A 19781-nucleotide genomic window follows, 5' to 3' on the forward strand; every position below is an offset into this window, starting at 1 on the left:
AGCCACGCCCCTTCATGGCTTTAGCCTCGGATTGGCTTTCAGTCTTTAGTCTGTTCCGCCCAATGAGGCAAGAGCGTCTTCTGATTGGATAATTTTCTTCAACCATTTTATTTCCGGTTCTGAAGACAGGACTAAAACACCACAGGGTTGAAGACCGCCCCGGAAGCACTTTCCAGGACCTATCAGCTTGAGAAGTCCCGGGCGCGGGCGCAGGCAGGAGTCATTATGGCGGCCCGCATTGGCTCCATGGCAGGCTTGCTCTGCGTTCCCTGGTGGAGTTCCGCGCAGCTCGCAGCCAGAGGAGGCCCGCTAGTTGCCAGTCGGCGATGGGCGGGCTCCTCGGCAGACACCGTGTACGACGTGGTGGTGTCAGGAGGAGGCCTGGTGGGCTCTGCCATGGCTTGTGCCTTGGGTAGGTGCATCTCGACCGCGGGCTGGAGGATCTGGGCTGTGGAGGGACGGTGCTCACAGTGCGGGTCGGGACGCTGTCCAGAGACCTAGCGTGCCTGACCTGGTGCTTTGCTCACTGTCCTTCCAGGGGAGTCCTCGGGAATGGCATGGGTTCTGCGGGATCACAAGTGGGCGGGCCTTTCTAAGTCAATTTGACCCTTGAGAACTGCCCAGGATTGTTTATGAGCACCTCGAGGGGCATCGGGCTTTGTAGTATCGGATGGTAGATCGGATTGGCCTCGAAATCACAGAGATCATCTTCCTCTGTCTTCTGAGTGCTGGGATTAAAGGCCCGCGCCCCCACTCCTGGTCTTAAAGCTGCTTTATTAAGATAACATTCATCTAGTTATAAGTGCTCCCACTTAAAGCGAACAGTCCAATGAGTTTTTAGTATTTTTGCAGAGCTATTCAGTAACTACAATAAGTTTTATTATAGTTTTCTTACTTTATAAAAAACCAAAAANCAAAAAAAAAAAAAAAAAAAAAAGACTTGGGATTCATTAGATGTCACTCTCCACACTTCTGCTCATCTTCTCACCCCTAGAGACTCTCCTGCTTTCTGTTTGTAGATTTACCTTTTCCGGATAGTTATATGTAGTTGGAGATATACTCTGTTTTAAAGGTTAATCCAGGTTGGAGCCTGTATCAGAACAGCTTTTGCTTTGAGGGCTGATGCCATCCTCAATTGTGTGTGGGCGCCACCTTTAGTCGGCTCCTTTATCAACTGTTGAACGTGTGCTTGGTTTTCACTTTTGGCCTGTAAGGGATTGATGCTAGTAGGGACATTCTGTGTGCAAGCTTTGGTGTGAACAGTGTTGATCATCTCGAGGCTATTCTCTAGTGAAATCTCTGGGTTATGTGGTAACTCTGATGTTTTGAAGACCTGCCAGACTTTGAGAGAGTGCCCCAGTTTATGTTATCACTGACAGTAGATGAGTGTTCAGGTTTCTCCTGACCCTGACAGCACTATCTGCTGCCTTTTTCTTTGTCCTCTGAAGTTCTTAGGAAGTGGCTTGTGTTTATATTTCCCTAATGACCAATGGTGTGGAATATATTTACCAAGTGCTGGCATGATGTAGCACCGTTCTGGGCCCTTCGAAACTTTAGCATTCACATTTTGGTGGCTCGCTCTTGTGTTAGGTTTGTGTGTGTGTGTTTTCATTTGTACTGCATCCTTCTCTCGTTCTTTTCTGAGCGTCATGGGGAAGGAAGACAGCAGCTCTTTTACTAACGTTCACACATAATTCTGTTTTGTTATTGTTTGCTTTTCTGTCTAGCAAAGCATTGTATTTTAAAACTCAGGAGTGACTGTTAAAATCATGGTGGTAAAAAGCATGGTGTTTTTTGGCAGGAGGATCAGAAGTTCAAAGCCATCCTTGGGTTACATAGAAAGCAAAACTCCCAGAACAAACAAAAATATGTAACTAAGGTATTTCCAATAGTCTTTTTGTTTGTTTGTTTGAAATAAGGTGCTGTGTAATCTTGGCTGGTGTGGACCTTTCACTGATCCCCCTGCCTCTGCCTCCCAAATGCTAGGCTCCCAAGCACAGGCTGTTACTCCTGAGTTATAAAGACGCTTATTGACTTTCTCCCTTCAGTCCCCTGTTTTCCATAATTCTTCCTAAAACTCACAACTAATTGTTGTTTTAGGCTTGTGTTTCCCTCTGGCATTTGAGTTTGGGAACAGTTCCCTGCATAATTGCACAGTTCCATCCTTTATCCATTCTTGTCATATTCTTTGGGTTTTATTTTGAGACTTCTCCTCCCTCCTTGAGCCCCTGGGTAGCCAGGAATACCAGTGTGCACCACTACGCCTGGGCTTCTCACTTGATTTCTAGGTGGGTTTTTTTTTTTTTCTCATTTCAAAAACAGTTACATTAAATAGCTAAGAAATAAAACACATCCCCTGGGTGTGTTTTATAATGTACTTGGAAATCTAATTGTTTTCCTTTTAGTTTTATCTTACCCAACAAACATACAGTGCCTACTTTATGGGTTGGGAGCTGGAAATAATAATCTAAGGGAAGAATGTAGGGAATGTGGAACCTGGAAAAGGGGGGAGGAAGCATGACAGGAAAGCTCCCTCGTAGAGGGAAAAGCAGCTGGCGTGTGCTGGAGGACAAAGTGTCTGCTGTGGAGAACACACCTAGGAAGCAAGGCCAGATCACAGGGATTGATCGATCATAGAGCACCTTCAGAGCAAGGGGCAGGGTGATGGGGGACTAGGAGACCATGATTTTGAGCAAGCATTCTGGGTATCTCCTTCCTCTTGCTACCCAGCAAGAGGGATCAGCGCCGCTGGGTTGACTGCTGCTCACTGCCTGCTCCACGGCAGCCATTTTGGTTTTTACCCACTCGTGTGCCTGTCGTAATGGTGCCTATTCACCACCAGTGCGCAGGGATAGTGCCTGCAGGCACGTGTGGAATTTATGGATGACACCAGTCACTCTATCATCTAAAATGCAAAGGCCCATTGCTCACCCTACTGGAGTCAGAAAGGGAGGCTCGGAGGTTGCAGTAACCTTGCTGCCGGGTCCTAGATAGCCACTGGTTGGCCTGTGGGATGACCTGCGACTGTTAATAAGGCATTTGTATTTTTGTAAAGGCATGTACCATGTGGCCAGCTTGATTTTATTTGTGTCTGTGTACATTCTGTGCACATGAGTGCAGTGTCGAAGGACATCAGAAAACGGCGTTGGGTCCACGGGCTGGAGTTAGAGTTGGGAGCCTCTGGCTGTGGGTGATGGCCTTGCTGCCCTCTGCAGGAGCAGTCCTTGCTCTTCACTAGTGAGCTCCTCCTCCGCATACTGCAAAGTGGAAAAAAACAAAACCTATTTCCCAATGATGCCACATGGCTTCAACTTTATTGGCAGATTACATTCTCGTTCTTATGCAGTCTCTGGAGCTGTCTCAGATACTGGGAGTCTGTGCCGCAGGCCTTCTCCCAGGGATGCTTCCAAGTGCCATGTTTTCACTACAGATGTTTTAGGATCAGATTTGTAGTGTATTTTTTTTTGAGGGGGGGGTGTTTCCAGACAGGGTTTCTCTGTATAGTCCTGGCTGTCCTGGAACTCACTTTGTTGACCAGGCTGTCCTCAAACTCAGAAATCCTCCTCCTCTGCCTCCTGAGTGCTGGGATTAAAGGTGTGCTCTCCCCCACTCCTCGCTTTTCCTGTGTGTGCCCTGACTATGCAGTTACAGCCTGGAGATGAAGCCCAGGCCGTGCATGTGTGAGGCTTGTGTTACACTATTGAGATGCAGGTGTGAGGCTTGTGTTACAGTATTGAGCTGTGTGCATCCCAGCCAATGAAGTGTCTGTTTTAGTGAGTTCACTTTAAGGCTAAGAATTAGATGGATAGAGTTTTATTTTTTATTCTTCCTTCCTAGTGAATTCTACTTGTTGGTGATACATTTTTCCATTATTTGAGTCTTTGTGTGTGGCGTGTAGTGCATTCTGTCTGGGGAAGCCTTACAGTTGTGTAGAGTGCTGTCTCGGGTCAAATGGCAGGATGGTGTTAGTGCTCAGCATAGTGTGTGTCTAGGGAATCGGGATGATTAGTTCTGCAGTACTGAGGCTTGAACTAGAACCTCACACTTGGTAGGCACGGCACCACGGAGCTATGTCCCAGCCTAGAAATTTCCTTTCCAAGGCTAAGGGACCAGTTGGTTTTCTGTTTTACTTTTTGTTCTGTCTTGTCTTTTGTTTGCTTTTGAGACATGCTCTCATTCTGTAGCCTTGGCTGATTGAAATCATAGCAATCCTCCTGCCTTAGCCTCCAGATGTGAACCCCTGGAGCTGGTTTATATTTGTTTCTGATTGAATGCTGAAAACATAAAATTATACATATTAATGATGTACCTTGTAATATCTTGATTCATGCATACATTGTATAATTTTAAATCTGCTTAAACATTTATTCTCTTAAATTCATTATTTATGAAGACTTAAAAATTCTTCTTGCTTTTAAGTGTATAGCACATCATTATTAGATGTAATCACCCTACTGTACAGTTAAGTCCTTGCCTTCTGTTTTTTGTTTTTTTTTTGTTTTTTTTTTTTTTTTTTTTTTTTTTTGGATTTTTCAAGACAGGGTTTCTCTGTGTAGCCCTGGCTGTCCTGGAACTCACTTTGTAGACCAGGCTGGCCTTGAACTCAGAAATCCACCTGCCTCTGCCTCCCAAGTGCTGGGATTAAAGGCGTGCGCCACCACTGCTGGGCTGAGTCCTTGCCTTCTGTAAACTGATTTAAAATGTTAATTTTTTTCTTCTTTAGGACATGATATTCACTTTCATGACAAGAAAATCCTGTTGCTGGAGGCGGGTCCAAAGAAAGCCCTGGAGAAACTGTCAGAGACTTACAGCAACAGAGTCAGCTCCATATCCCCTGGCTCCACAACCCTGCTCAGCAGTGAGTACAAGAGCCTGTCTCCTGGGTCCTTTCCTCCGCTTTCCAGTTCAGTAGGGCAGTCACAGGAGCGTGTGAGAGAAAAGTGTGAGAGAACACCACAGTGGGGAGGGAGCAGGTAGGCATGGCCACGGTGAGGGGGGAGCCAGTGGGTGTGGCCACAGTGAGGGGGAGCAGGTGGGTGTGGCCACAGTGAGGGGGAACAGGTGGGTGTGGCCACGGTGAGGGGGAGCAGGTGGGCGTGGTCATACTTGATGAAACAGACTGCTGAAGATGATCCTGGGTCAAGTCTGTGGAGGATATCCCTGGGACATGGGCACCCGTCATGTGATCCTCATGTAAATGGTAGGCCATTACTGTTTGGTCTCCTACATCTCTGTGACCTAATGGTGAACACTCACCCTGTTCCAAGTCCGTCCTCCCCTGGGCTGGGGAGTCTACATTTTAATGGCCTTCTTTTTTTGGTGGGGAGGGCAGTGAATGAGTTGTCTTTATGTTTGTGCTAGGCAGGCCATTCTGTCTGAAACCATTCCATCTAAAGCTAAACTCTAAAGTCACTTTATATAGCTCTATATGTCCCACCTGCTGGGATGATGGGAGGCACCGCCATTGGCCACTTTACATGGTTCTGGGGGTGAAACCCAGCTGTTTTGCTTCAGAATGGAGCTACCGCCTCAGTTTGTTCAGCTTTGTCTTTGTAGAACATCTACCTGACATCACAGTGTGTGTGTGTGTGTGTGTGTGTGTGTTCATGCTGTCTCTCTCTCCAGCTAGAATATTAGCTGCATAAGGGAGTTTGGTCTGCTCTAGACCTAAAATTAAAACTGGCTCTTGGTAGAAATTTCTTCTAAGTAAGAATTTCTTCAAAAATTTTACTCAGTGCCATGAAGAGTTGAAAACAATCTTTAGAAAGTTTATAGCTAATAAGCTAGTAAGGAACAAAAGTGATATAGGTTTAGTTTTCCTTTTTGAATTCTCGCTCCTTTGCTATGATCTGGCCTGTTGGGTCCTTTTTTGTGCTTTATAATCTGGACCTGAGAGAGGAAGGGCCTTGTCCCTAACAGCACGCAGTTTTTCCCTTCTGGTTTTGGAGAACACTGAAAACAGCCTCCTACTTAACAGGATGGAGAGACCAAAGCGGGCTGGGGTCAGGGTCACATGAGGTCACTGTGTTTCTTTCGTAGGTTTTGGTGCATGGGACCACATCTGCAATATGCGCTGCAAAGCCTTCCGGAGGATGCAGGTGCCTCCTCGCCCTTCACTCTGTCGGGATGTCTTGTCTGCTCGAGTTACCTTGTTAGAGTCCCCTTGCTCTCGGCTTTTTATGAATCAAAACTGAAATTTAGTGTGGGGGCATTCTTGAGAATCTGATTACTTTTTAATTAATTAATTTGGTCTTTTTGAGATAAGGGATGTAGCTGAGGCTTGCCTGACTACCTGTGTCCACTTCCCAGGAGTTGGGGTCACAGGTGTGCCCACGTTCCTGACCACGAGTCTTGCTTTATGTCCTGCCAAAGAGGCGGACAGTCTGTGCTGTGCTGCTCCGCACCTTGGACAGTGCTGCTCAGCTTTGGGTTGGGACTGTGTCCCCTTTCTTTGGTGTGGATACACTTTACTCTGTTTTCAGGTGTGGGACTCCTGCTCAGAGGCCTTGATAATGTTCGACAGGGACAACCTGGATGACATGGGCTATATAGTGGAAAATGACGTCATCATGTATGCCCTCACCAAACAGCTGGAGGCTGTGGCAGGTGAGCTACCATCTCCACTTCCTCTCTGGGAAGTGATTGCCAGAGGAGAAGACCCTTCCTCAGACACTGTAGCCAGGCATGGTGGCACACTTTAATGCCAGCCTGAGGGAGGCAGAGGCAGAGGTAGAGGCTGAGGCTGGTAAATAAGAGCTGGGAAAAGGGCCGAGGCTGGAGTGATCACCTAGCTGTCCCTGCATCAATCCTGAGTACCAGAAAACAAACAAACAAACAAACCCAGAACAGTAAACCATCCATCCATATAAAATCTGTATACAAAACATTCACAGCACTATTTGCCAACTGCCAGAAAGTAGAAACAACCCAAATTCTATTAATTGATGAGTAAAGAAATACAAATTGATATATCTATACAATGAAATGTTATTTGGCAATAAAAGGGAGTGTATTACTAGCCCATGTTACAGTGTGACTGAATCTCAGAAACGTGCTAAGTGAGAAATCCAACACATTAACACAATGGTTTCATCCACCGTCTAAGCTGTTGAGAACAGACAACTGCAGAAAGGTAAAAGCAGTTGCCAGGGGTGGTGGTGCTACACAGAGAAACTCTGTCTTGAAAAGAAAAATTAGGAGTTGTGTAATAGTGGTAGATCAGTTGTCTAGTGTGTAACCTTGGGCTCTATCAATAGACAGAATCACTGTGTGCATGTGCGTGTGCATGTGAGAGAGAGAGAGAGACAGACAGACAGACAGACTGACTTGGTAGTGAACCTAGGATTTATAGCGTGATAGGTAAGTGTATTTCCATTGTCCTGCCTATCCTGATCCCTCTTCAAGCTATTTTGAAATCTGTAATACGTTCTTGTCATCTGTAGCCACTGTCCCCTGAGATTGCACACCAACATTTATTTCACTCATCTGATTACTCATCTTAGACCTAAAAAGATAACAGGTGGCGCATGCCTGTAATCCCAGTGCTCTGGAGGCAGAGGCAGATCTCTTGAGTTCGAGGTCAGCTTGGTCTAGAGTGAGTTTCAGGATAACTAAAGCTACACAGGAAAACCTTTTTTCAAGAAATAAACAAACAACCCCCCCAAAAAAAAACCCAAAGAACCAACTTTTGAAGGCTAGACCCCATTTTAGCCTGTGGGGTATTCCCTCCTGCTTGCTCAGATGCAGAATGAAACTGGGAAAAGAACCAGGCTAGAATTCATCTCCCCCCTTCCATGTGTATATTGAGGGCATTATTGAGATAGGGTTTCTCTGTGTAGCCCTAGCTGGTCTAGGACTCCCTATGTAGACCAGACTGGCCTAAACTTGTAGAGATGTACCTTCATCTGCTAGGACTAAAGGTGTGCTCCACTATGCCAGGCTGTGCTTTCTCTTTTTAACTTTCTGACATCAAGCTCTTCCTGGCTTCTGTTCTTTACCAGTTCCTGGGCGGAGCATTAACCATCTGAGTCCCCTTTAGATGTTCTTTTCTCATCAGTAAATGAGAGGACAGGGCTAGGCAGAAACCCTGCTTTTAGATCACTTACAGCTTGCCCTCTCTTTGACCCACCTTTCTGATGTCTGCGTCCTTCTTTTCTCCCGCAGATCGAGTGAAGGTTCTCTATGAGAGCAAAGCTGTTGGCTATTCCTGGCCTGGTGCATTTTCCATGGCAGACTCCAGCCCTTGGGTCCATATTACCCTAGGTGATGGCAGTACCCTCCAGACCAAACTGTTGGTAGTTGAAGATTCTTACTTTGTCAGGGGTCTTGCATGTCCACACCTTACATTCTAGGGTTTGTAGTTTCAGATGGAAACCATGGGTTGACTTTAGGTTATTGTCTCTAGAACGACCAGTCCCTATTCAAGGCAGCTGGAGATGAGATGACCTTACCACTCCTGTACTGGAAGCAACCTCATGGGCCAGCTTAGGGTAGGATAGCCAGACTCCCAGCACAGGATGGGACAGGAGTGTTGGGGACTCCGGCTGTTCCTTTCCTGTCACAGAGGTCCCAGTGGCGTTCATCTTGCACCTCTCATTCTAACTCCAGTGCCTGTTCTGTGCCTAACTTCTCTCTCTAGTTCATGCATCCAGAGGCTCTGCTTGAATACGGCTGTTGCTGGCACCTTTTGGTTCAGATAGCCACTTAGTCCCGTTGGCTCCGTCTGGGGTCCCTTTCTGTATGGTTTCCCTATGGGGGCTGTGAGTGGGACAGGCTGAGCAGTTTGATGACTGCAGTGGTTCTAAGACTTAGCAGCGTCTTGTCTCCATGCAGATTGGTGCTGATGGGCACAAGTCAGGAGTGAGGCAAGCTGCTGGGATTCAGAATGTCAGCTGGAAGTACGACCAGTCTGCTGTGGTGGCCACTCTCCACTTATCAGAGGTAATCTCTTGAGCTGCCCATCGGAACCTTGTCCCAAGCACTCTTGTCTCTTTACAAGAATTGTCTTTTATTCTAGGCCACAGAAAACAATGTAGCCTGGCAGAGATTTCTTCCCTCTGGGCCTATTGCTCTGCTCCCGGTAAGTGATCCTCTGGCCAGTTAGCTCAAAGGTAGCTTGCCTTAGTCTTTATAGCTTTACTTCCTGGTTTCATGGGCTCTGTTCCAGGAATGCACTGCTTCCTTCGCTCAGTTTGCATTGCTTGAAAACACCTGAGTTCAGAGAGCAGGTTTTCGTTGCTCTCCTTTGGCTTTCAGAACTGTCCCCAGGCTGGCCTTACACTGCCACTGCCTACTATGATTACAGGCGGGCATGTGGCACCACACCAGGCTGAGGCTCTTCTTTTGACACAGCTCTCCGATACCTTGAGTTCCTTGGTCTGGTCCACATCACACGAGCATGCGGCAGAGCTGGTCAGCATGGATGAGGAAGAATTCGTGGATGCCATCAACTCTGCTTTTGTGAGTACCCCCTTGTCCAGCTGCTGATGTGCTGAGGGAAAAGGCCGTCATGCAGCTTCCTCTTAGCAAGGGCAGAGTCTGAGGGCACAGAGGAAAATGCAAAGCAGTGGAGGCTGTGGGCAGCTGTGCTGATAGAAAGGCCTGCCATGGTGCATGGGTCACTTAGTACACATTCCAGTGTAGCATAGCATAGCACCTTTGGTGCAGTGCCCTCTATGTAACAGGCTCTGCAGAGCCTCTGCCTTTGGGAAGCCCACAGTCAAGTGAGCGAGAATGACAATCTATGTCCCATGACATGTAGGTAGAAGGAGAGCATGGGGTGAGCAGCTCTCCAGTTCCTTTGTGACTGTCGCCAAGAACTGGAGAATGGTAAAGTTCAGTTTTAGTCAGGGGCCAACCCAGGAATACTCTGGCATGATCCTAAATAAAACCTGCCAAGTTTGTCACTCATGAACAAATCGGTTTAGGCTTGTTACATAGCCTTACCCTTAGCTTTGGTTATAAAAACAGGCTCTTGGGTGAGTTTTTATTTGTTTGCTGGTCACTAATCAAATCCCACTGTTTGGGGCTGATGGCGTGCAGTGGAGTGATGTTCACCACACAGACTTCGTCGACTCTGCCAGCGCCATGGTGCGCCATGCTGTCTCCCTTCTGAAGCCCACTAAGGTCTCAGCCCGTCAGCTGCCCCCAAGTGTAGCCAAGGTGGATGCTAAGAGCAGAGCCCTCTTTCCTCTGGGGCTGGGACATGCTGCTGAGTACGTCCGGCCTCGGGTGGCCCTCATTGGGTAAGACTGTCATGAAGTAGAGGCCACTGCTTTCTGTGTTTGCTGGAGGCCACACCTGAATGTTGCTTTGTTCTTAGTGATGCAGCCCACAGAATCCATCCACTCGCAGGGCAAGGTGTCAACATGGGCTTCGGGGATATTTCCAGCTTGCTTCATCATCTCAGTACAGCAGCCTTCAATGGGAAGGACTTAGGTAAGGATTTGGGTACCCTGTCACCAGGTAGAGCAGCAGCAGAGTCTGCTGCAGACTAGAGATAGTTACTACTGCCATAAGGGTTTCTCTTTGCTCTTGCTCTGTAACCACAGGCTCCATGAGCCACCTCACAGGTTACGAGACAGACAGACAGCGTCATAACACTGCTCTCCTGGCTGCTACTGACCTGTTGAAAAGGCTCTACTCTACCAGTGCCGCTCCCCTCGTGCTGCTCAGGACGTGGGGCTTGCAGGCAACGAACGCAGTGTCTCCTCTCAAAGTAAGTGGCCATTCAGCTTCGCCCAAGGTTGCTGGCTTTTTATTTTATTTATTTTTAAACTGAGGAAGGACTACAAAAATTCTAAATTTCTTGGGAATAAAAGTATGTGCTACTATCTACAGCGACCATACCTTCCCAGATTGTTATGAATAAGAGAATCTGCTGGATTTGTTGGTGTCCACATCTAAGCAATCATTTGGAATAGTTGGGCAGGACCTAAGAATAGAGGGCTGAGGGCTGGAGACATGACTCGGTGTTCTTCCAGAGGGACCTGGTTCAATCCCCAGCACCCACATGGTGGCTCACAACCCTCTGTAACTCCAGGCCTAGGGGATCTGACGCCTTCTTCTGGCCTCAGCACACTGGGCATGCGTGTGGCGCACAGACAATGCATGTAACATAAAGGCACACCAGATATAAGTAAAGGATAAAACAATCAGGACCGGAGGGAGAGGGGGCTCAGCAAAGAGTGCTGGCTGTTTTTGCAGAGTTGGGTCCCCAGCACCCATGCTGGTTGCTCACAGCAGGTACCTGAGACCCTCCTGGCCTCCTCAGGCTCCTGTATTCATGTGTGCACAAGCCACAGCAAACATGGGGGTCAGAAGACAGCTTCCAAGAGCTAATCTCTCCTTCCACAGGGGAGATTGACCTCGGGCCCTGATGCTTGTGTGGCAAGTGCTTTTCCCTGCTGAGCCAGCTTGCCAGCCCTGCTCTTACAGCTGAAATAAGCAGGGCTCCTGGGAGGTTCTCAGTGGGGCTTCTGCCGTTTCTCCCTTTGTCACCTTGGTTGTTTCTTTATGAAGTCACCTGTACTCTCTCCTGCAGCGACCAAGCATCACTCACTTCCTTTCCTTTCTCTCTAGGAACAGATTATGGCCTTTGCAAGCAAATGAGTGCTTCTCTTCTGGAGACCGAGATGACAAAGAACACCTAGCCCTGGGGCCTTCCCAATGTGGTTTAATAAATTTACACTAGAACTTGTGTCTCTTTTCCTCTTCTGATTAACCGGCCTGTGGTGCCAAAATAGTGACAGCTAAGGAAAAACCCAAAGGAAAACTATTTAATTAAAAGGAACTTTTTATTACTACACAAACAAAGGAATCTCCAAGATGTTCTCCCTCACTTCACTTGGCAACAGACCTTTCTAAATAAAGTACTTAAATGCTGGTCATAAATTTATATAATTATCTTGACAGAATAAGAATTAGAAATACCTGATAAATTTTTGTTAGACTGTTGTTTTAAAATTAACACTGGCATGCCAATTAAATACAAATTGCTTTGACAAAGTCCACTGGATTTAAGGGGGACATGAAGATAAATAACAGCCAGATCTTATTATTACTGCTATTTCTCCTTCCTTATCACGGCTCCACAGTTCAGTTTTATTTATGGCTCCTCTCTGGGATCCCATTCTCTGTCCAGTAATAAAACAATACATGATCTCATTGCACGCACAGCTGCAGAGGCCTCAGCAACCAGTCAGAAGGGGCTCAGCTGCTGCACAGCTCCTCCCTGTGTGGCTTCATTACTTGGGGTTTTGAAGTGTGTACTGCAAAGTGCCAAAGAGGCCTCCAGAAGAGACCCTGCGCTGTGTTAGATAACACTACAGAACGGCATGCCCAGCAGTTTATTTTGAAAAGATGAAGTAAGAAAGCCCCCTTTTCAAATAAGCTAAACTGCTTTGGAAAAGCTTTGAAGGGATGAGACAGTTGTTGCTACAGAGCAGCTTTTTAAACAATGAGGAAAACTTAGTACAAAGTAATGATGTCAGTAAACCCAGAAAACGTTCCCAGAATAAAAGATGGCAGCTGCTGGAAAATGATGATGGCCAGAACCTCTCGGGACAAGGTGACTTTCAATATGGGGGCCTTCATGAGAATACTGACTTCGTTGTATGAGAAAAAGTTAAAAAGGTTGAGAATTTTAAGGCACACTTTGCAAGGACTTCCATGACTCAGATGTTCATAATATAGTAGTGATAACACACACAGCATCCAGCAAGTATGTACCAGACCACATCCCAGGTATTTAAAATATATTAATGTTTTCACAGAGATGGAACTTCAGAACACAGCAGAAGCCCCTTAATAAGAAAGGTCCACGTTGCTGGGTAGTGGTGGTGCACACCTTTCATCCTAATACTAGAGAGGCAGAGACAGATCTATGAGTTTGAGGCCAGCCCGGTCTACAGAGACCCACTCTAGGGCAACCAGAGCTACACCGACAGAAACCCTGTCTCCAAAAGAACAAAAAGCCTTGAAGATTAACAGGACACATGCAGATAAATTGCTGAGGTAAAAGTTCATGTATTTAGGAGTTCTGGCAGTATCCAAGGTAACCATAGGTGTCTGTGGAACGATGCACATTTTATAGCTAGGCCCCTGTGTCTGAGGTGTCAGAGACCAGCTGTGTAGACAGCAGTTGTCTGCTTTGTCTCTAGTGCTGCGGACTGACTCTAGGGCCTGGCTTGCCAACTAGCTCTGCCACTGAACACTGTCTTCTAACTCATCCCTTTTAAAATCTGTTGAGTGTTGCACTGAGTTGCTCAAAGTAGACTCAGATTGACTGCGTAGCAAGCCTATAACTTACAGTCTTCGTGCCTCAGCTTCAAGGTAGCTAGGATGACAGGCCTGTGCCATAGGCCTGTTATAAAAGGCATCTTTAATGAGCATTGCTTGCTTGCTCTTAGGGAAGCAGCTTGGTTTCTCTCAACTGTGAGCATTTAGTGGGTCGAATACCTTTTTCTTTATATTATTGACTCAATGTAATGGCTTAAAAAGCAAGGTTACCCAGGTACTACCATGGGCCCAGGCATAGTCACATCCTTTGTGAAGAGCAGAAGGAAAAGTAGGTGACGGAAAATTACGTTAGGGGAGATGAAAACTTCCTGGGCTGGGAAGAGAAGAGGAGGGCAAAGTGCTGTGACAGGAGCCAAGCGACAGGAGACCCTGTGGCCGGTGATGTAATACCAGAAACGACATAGTGACAGAAGTTTAAGATCTTTCAGGTAATGACTTTAAAGAGCTAAATAATGCAGTGGAGTGAGCACCCATGCCTCGCATGCATGACCTGTGTTCAACCGCAACCCAGAAAACGTCCTGAGAGAGAAAACATGGTTCTCTAGTGCTACTCACTGTCCTGACCTGTACCAATGTGGACCAAAATAGCCTACCAAACCAAATTTGGGTATCACTGGAAAGGCGTTCTGAGATCCTGAGCTAGACAATGAATTCAGAAAATAGCCAAATTCAGCAGGGGTCTAGGCAGGAAAGCAGGACTATACAAGCATAGTGCTAGCACATTATGCTTAACATTCAAGAAGTCCTGGGTTCGATCCCCAGCACTTTCCACACCTCAACACCCGCAAAGGACAACTGAAAGCATTGGTAATCTTTAGACACAAATAGCTCACGCGTTAACTTCTAACTGCAGCGCAAAAACAAGGGCACATTTGTACTTCACGGAAATACAAACGCACACAGTTTAGGGCTGTGTTTAATTCTATAAACACATGGGCTTGGGAGTTAGTGCTGACTGACACTGGATAGGCACGCATCTCCAGGGCTGAATGTTCACTAAGTCCAGAGTGGCAACAGCGATCCCTTGAGACTCGACGGTCTCCTTGCTTATAGCTCTAATCTAGGCAGTTAAGAGCTACTCTCTCCATCTTGCTAAGATTGACCGTGACATGAGCATAATAGCTCACTCCTGTAATCCCAAGGTTCAGGAGGCTGAGGCGGGAGAATTGGTAATTCAAGGCAACCTGGGTTACATACTGAGTTCCAGGCCAGCCTGAACAACAAACACAACACAGCCCTTGTCTAAAAATTAAATACTTAGGACAGCTCTAAGCTCTAAATGGGTTGGTTGATCTATTGTGCCACAGGATCACACAAATTCTAATACATTCAGTATCTTTTCCCCCCTCTCTCTCAATTATAGATGGGAAGCAAAACCAGGTATTTCCCCCAGGCTTTTAGGGTAGGGAATATAATAAGGGTAGGAAGAAAAAAATTAACAGCATTGATGGGTTATGGGATTTCAGTAAATCAGCTTATAAGCAAAAACGAAACCATTCAAAGCAATGAGGCATCCAAGGGTTGAAACGAGATTGTTCTTTGGTTCCCAGGGACCTGTCTCTGAACTCGCAATCTAACGTGGAGTTCCAAAGCTTTTCTCTTTTTTCCTTTGCAGGACTCTGTAACAAAGAATCCCAAAAGATTTACAGTCTGGTGCCAGCCATGCACCCACCAAGTGGTTAGGAGCCATTCACATTAGATGTGCAAATTATTGAAGCCCAAATCACTAGGCTCAAGGGCAAGACTCATCTAAAAACCCCTCCCTCCTTATAAAGCCAGTTAGGGTTTCGGTCCAGGCTTTTCCAGAGAGGTCAGAAAATGTCTCTGAGTCCACGCCTTCCTGTGAGAAAACTGCTCAGAATTGCAGACTTCAGAGGTGGAGCTTGGCCTCAGCTGGTGATGCCCAGAGACTGGAGCAGGTGGAAGGTGGCCCCCAAGGCCCAACCCGTCTCTATGTTGTTCACTTTCTTTGTGAGCTGTTGAAGAAGAAGAAGAAAGAGGTCTTCACACTCTCATGCAGTTTCAAATTATGCAAGTACGATCTTTGTACAGCCGCTACCTATAAAGAGGGATCGTGGGCCGAGCCCTCACTGCCCCACATCCGCACGCTCAGGAAGTGGTGCTATCCACACAGTTCTAGAGAGCCTTTGTCAGACGGGCTTATGGAGGCTCCTTAAACTCAACAAAAAGAGCTCTGGCCTTGTCTTCTGAATCACAGGTCCGTTTCTGACCAGGCCAATCATAACACAGCGCTCATGGGTGCGAGAGGAACGGACCTGGCCAGAGCTGGGGGTGTGTTTAGGTAGGGAAGCACACACTCAGCTTTCTGGCTCTATGTAAGCGACTGTCCCTCGAGCACTAACAACCAAATGGGCAGTCTGCACTCGATTGTCCGGATAGTTCTGGATAGTTTAGAGCTGATCCCTCGATTCCAGAAAAGGGTTTAGATCACTGTCTATAAAGCTGTTTCCTTTAGACTCCTTCCTGTCCCTCCCCCATAGATTTCAGTACATTCAGGCTCTGTGATAAGCTGTTTATTGTAAAATAGATCTTTTTAAAAGATTGCCAGTTTTATTATTTTTTAAAATTATGTGTGGACGTAAGTGTCTTCCTGTGAGTATGTGCCCTTCGAGTGCAGGTGCCTATGCAGGCCAGAGAGGTTGGATCTCTTGGAGCAGGAGTTATAGGTACTTGTGAGCCACCTGACATAGGTGCTAGGAATTGAACACAGTCCTCTGGAAGAGCAGCAAGTATTCTTAACTGTGGGGACATCTCTCCAGACCCCTAAAACATATAGTTAAAAATAGGTATTTATATTTTTTATGTGTGTCAATGTTCTGACCACAGGTATGTATGTGCACCATGTGTGTGCCTAATGCCCACAGCAAGCAGAAGGCAGGGTCACATGCCCTGGAACTGGAGTTACAAGTGGCTGTGAGCCACCATGTGGAAGCTGGGAACCAAACAGGGACCCTCTGCAACAGCAGCAACTGCTCTTAACCACTAAGCCATCTCTGTAGCCCCAATAAAACATAGCTTATGAATTTCACACTGTTTGTGTTCTTACTTTCTATACCACTGTTGATTACGGACTGTATTCACAAAGGCTAAAGTCTGACCCTTGTCCTCAAGCAGGATAGAGTCTATTAGAAGAAAGTAAACTAGTTATACATCAGACTTAGAATATACAGGATGCACTACATATGTCTGAGACACTACATATGTCTGAGCACTCAGTGATAGCACCATGTGCAAAAATGGAACAAGGTACGCCAATGTCACCAGCCAGGTATTCCTGCCTCAAGGGCTCTCTGAATATAAATCTGTTTTTTTGGTTTTTCGAGACAGGGTTTCTCTGTGTAGCCCTGGCTGTCCTGGAACTCACTATGTAGACCAGGCTGGCCTCGAACTCAGAAATCCGCCTGCCTCTGCCTCCCGAGTGCTGGGATTAAAGGTGTGCGCCACCACCGCCCGGCCAAACTGCTATTCTTATAGCCACATGATCAGTGGCAGATGAGGGAGTACCAACCCAGGATGAGAAATCTGGGATTCGGGAAGCGTGGCTCTCCCGCCTTGCCTGTGCTGTATTCTGGATGCTTATTTCTCTTGTCTTTATCTTTCTCAGTGCTTCTCACTGGGTTCTAAACTGACTTCATAAACTACAGGACTTGAACATCTTCACTGGGCTCCAAGTCTTCTGTTCTGTGCAAAATTGGGGGGGGGGGGGATAATCATGTCTTGTACTGTACTCATAGACTAAACTGCATCCATCCCAGTGTCTGCTGTAGCTAGCAGGGTGCCTAGGCTACAGCCCGAACAAGAACATCTGCTGCTCTGATTACCAAAGTGTTTCCCAACTGCAGTGCTCTGCCTCGTTCTTACCTGTAAGAGGGTGCCGTCGGCAAAGCCAAAGCCGTCTTTCAATAGGGCTGTGATGTAAGTGAGATCCATGCAGAGGAAAGGACTGCCCGAGGAGAAGCTCTCCAGGTTGTCACACACTGAAAGTGAGAGAACAGCATTCACACTTGCAGATAGGAGATGGGGTCAGGGCTTCTCTTCTCTAGATAGAGGTAGGACTTGGGTAGGCCAAGACGTCTCTAGGTGCTGCCTGGGCTTCCTGGAAACTAGCCGGTGTGCTCCCTTCTTTAGGATCTGCACATTTCCGCTATGAAATCATCTACTCACTTTACATACATTTTAGCTTATTTGCCACTTAGGGGAGATAAGGGAGCAGGGGAAAGGCACTGCTAGAAACCAGGCCAGGGCCTGGCACACACCAGGCAAGTCCACTCTCAGCACCCCGATTTTCAAATTTCCATGACTTACTGTGGCTGCTTAGTACCAAGTCCCCAGGTAAACCCAGAGAACAGAGAAAGGTCCCTTAGGCCTCCTCTCTTGTGGCCCCTGGAAGAGATCATTGGTGGTTCTGACTCATTCTCTCAAGGATGTCCATGTGGCAGTCCATTCCACTGCTCAGGTCTTTATTACTGTTTCAATTTTAAGGGAAGCTGAGAGAGCATGCCAGGCTGAGTGTGCAGCGAGTCCGGGTGTTACAATGACTGCCCAGCATCCAGGAGACTGGACTCCATCCCCACTACCACATAAATCAGTCACAGTAGCTCATGCCTGTAATCCTAGCACTTGAGAGGTGAACAGAACTCGGGGTTATCCTCAGCTACACTGCAAATACGAGGCTGTCTTGGGCTACATAAGACCTTATCTCAAAAACAAAACCAAAAACCAAAAAACCAAAACAACCCCCAAAACCCAAAACAATAACAACAACAACAAAAGTCCCCACAAACAAATAATAGTAATGTGGCAATAATAATAGGAAAATCTCTAGAAATGTGGGAAGTTTGTTCGTTTGAACCATTTCCCTAAAGTGTCTCCCATGTCCTTCTTTGGCCGCACCTAGTGCATCTTCCATCAGACCAGAAGCAGAAGGGAGCCAGTCCCGAGAGCCTCCACACCCCAGCCATACCTCATGCCCACACTTACCTTCTCTGGCTTTTCTTTCAAAATCTTCAACTTTTAAAACCCCGCCCTTTTCATAATCTAAAATGAACAGAACAATAGATAGTATCAAATGCTTCAAGGAAACAAGGACATTTATCCCAGGGATACATAATAATACAAACTAGAAATATGCAGTATTTCCAACAAGAAACTCGAGGCCTCTCTACAATACAAGCCCACGCTGCTCATTTATTTACATTTAATGAATGGCACCCATTTTGTATTACATATTTAGCCACAGACAAAGTGTTATTCCAAAGGAGAGTAAACAGGCTGGAGAGACTGCTCAGTGGTGAAGAGCATTTACTGTAGGCAGGCAGTGATGGCACACACCTCTAATCCCAGCACTCAGAAGGCAGAGGCAGGCGGCTCTCTGTGAGTTTGAGACCAGCCTGATCTACAAAGTGAGTTCTAGGCAAGTCAGGGCTACACAGAGAAACCAAAAAAAAAGGAGGAGGAGGAGGAGGAAGGAGGAGGAGGAAAGAAAGAGAGGGGGGAGGGAGGGAGGGAGGGAAGGAGGGAAGGGAGGGAGGGAAGGAGGGAAGGAGGGAAAGGAAAGACAAAAGAACACTCTCTACTCTTGCAGAGGGCTCAGGTTTGGATCCAGAACCCATACTAGGTCGTTTACACCCACCTGGAACTCTCCTGGCCTCTGCAGACACCTACACATACATGGTACTTATGAACTCATGCAGGCACGTACACATACATTAAAAAATACAGTAAACAGAACAGGAAATCGTCTCTCAAGTCTTGTGTATACTCTCACATATAAACAAAAACACAGCTTCTGTGATAAGAGAAAAAAAGTCCTAAAAGAACAGGAAATTGGGGTGATGGGTATATCATCTTGAATGTGGTGAGGTTTCACAGGTACATACATGCAGGGTTTGGCAAACTGTATGAAAACAACACATGCATTTACTGTGTGTCAACTTGTTATGGTCTGGATAGGAAATGCCTCCTACAGACTTGGTCTCCAGACACTGGAGTCCCCAGTCACTGAGAGATGACTGGTCAACGGGGGGGGGGGATCTGCCTTCAATGAATTAAGTTACAGCTAACGTGAGAGTGTCGTGGAGGTAGTGGGAACCTCGGGACCTGGGGCTTGGGTGGGGAGCGGCCCAATAGGAATGTGTAGTTGAGGGCTCCATCTTGCTCTAGGGCCCATCCCCTGACTCTCCTTGAGTCTGCCAGGAGGTAAGCAGCTTTGCTCCTCCAGGCCCTTCCACCATTATTTTTCGCCTCACCATGGCAGAAACAAGAGGTTGCTGAACCCTCTGAAACTGTGATCCGGGAGAAATCCTTAGTCCTCTGACAATCCTCTCAGTACTTAATCACGTTTACAAAAGAGCTAGTACAGGGGCTGGTAAGATGTCTCAGCGGGTAAGAGCACCCGACTGCTCTTCTGAAGATCCGGAGTTCAAATCCCAGCAACCACATGGTGGCTCATAACCATCCGT

At 46.8% G+C, this 19781-nt stretch overlaps 2 protein-coding genes across 4 annotated transcripts in view; one reads left to right on the forward strand and one right to left on the reverse strand.

Annotated features, from left to right (window-relative positions):
* The first annotated feature begins 146 nt into the window (after positions 1-146).
* Positions 147-11694, forward strand: Coq6 (coenzyme Q6, monooxygenase). Its single transcript, XM_021178887.1, has 12 exons — positions 147-412; positions 4724-4858; positions 6040-6098; positions 6483-6606; positions 8164-8294; positions 8833-8940; positions 9017-9079; positions 9352-9459; positions 10042-10244; positions 10322-10437; positions 10551-10717; positions 11581-11694. The coding sequence occupies exons 1-12, from the start codon at positions 226-228 to the stop codon at positions 11608-11610; spliced, it is 1431 nt and encodes a 476-aa protein (XP_021034546.1). The 5' UTR covers positions 147-225; the 3' UTR covers positions 11611-11694.
* Positions 11695-11776: 82 nt separating this feature from the next.
* Entpd5 (ectonucleoside triphosphate diphosphohydrolase 5 (inactive)) overlaps positions 11777-19781 on the reverse strand; it is a 33825-nt gene continuing 25820 nt past the window's right edge. For all 3 annotated transcript variants that reach the window (XM_029484445.1, XM_021178889.2, XM_021178888.2), the window contains 3 exons: positions 18301-18357; positions 17182-17297; positions 11777-15275 (listed from right to left, as the gene is read on the reverse strand). In XM_029484445.1, coding sequence (XP_029340305.1) covers positions 15189-15275; positions 17182-17297; positions 18301-18357 — 260 coding nt within the window. In that variant the 3' untranslated portion in view covers positions 11777-15188. The remainder of the gene's footprint in view (positions 15276-17181; positions 17298-18300; positions 18358-19781) is intronic.

This window comes from Mus caroli, chromosome 12 (genome assembly GCF_900094665.2).
Source record: "Mus caroli chromosome 12, CAROLI_EIJ_v1.1, whole genome shotgun sequence".
Taxonomy (NCBI): domain Eukaryota; kingdom Metazoa; phylum Chordata; class Mammalia; order Rodentia; family Muridae; genus Mus; species Mus caroli.

Coding starts and splice junctions, on each gene's coding strand:
- Coq6 (XM_021178887.1), top strand. CDS start 226: ATGGCGGCCCGCATTGGCTCCATGGCAGGCTTGCTCTGCGTTCCCTGG. Junction 8,941..9,016: donor CCACTCTCCACTTATCAGAG/GTAATCTCTTGA, acceptor CTTTTATTCTAG/GCCACAGAAAACAATGTAGC. Junction 9,460..10,041: donor ATGCCATCAACTCTGCTTTT/GTGAGTACCCCC, acceptor GATGGCGTGCAG/TGGAGTGATGTTCACCACAC.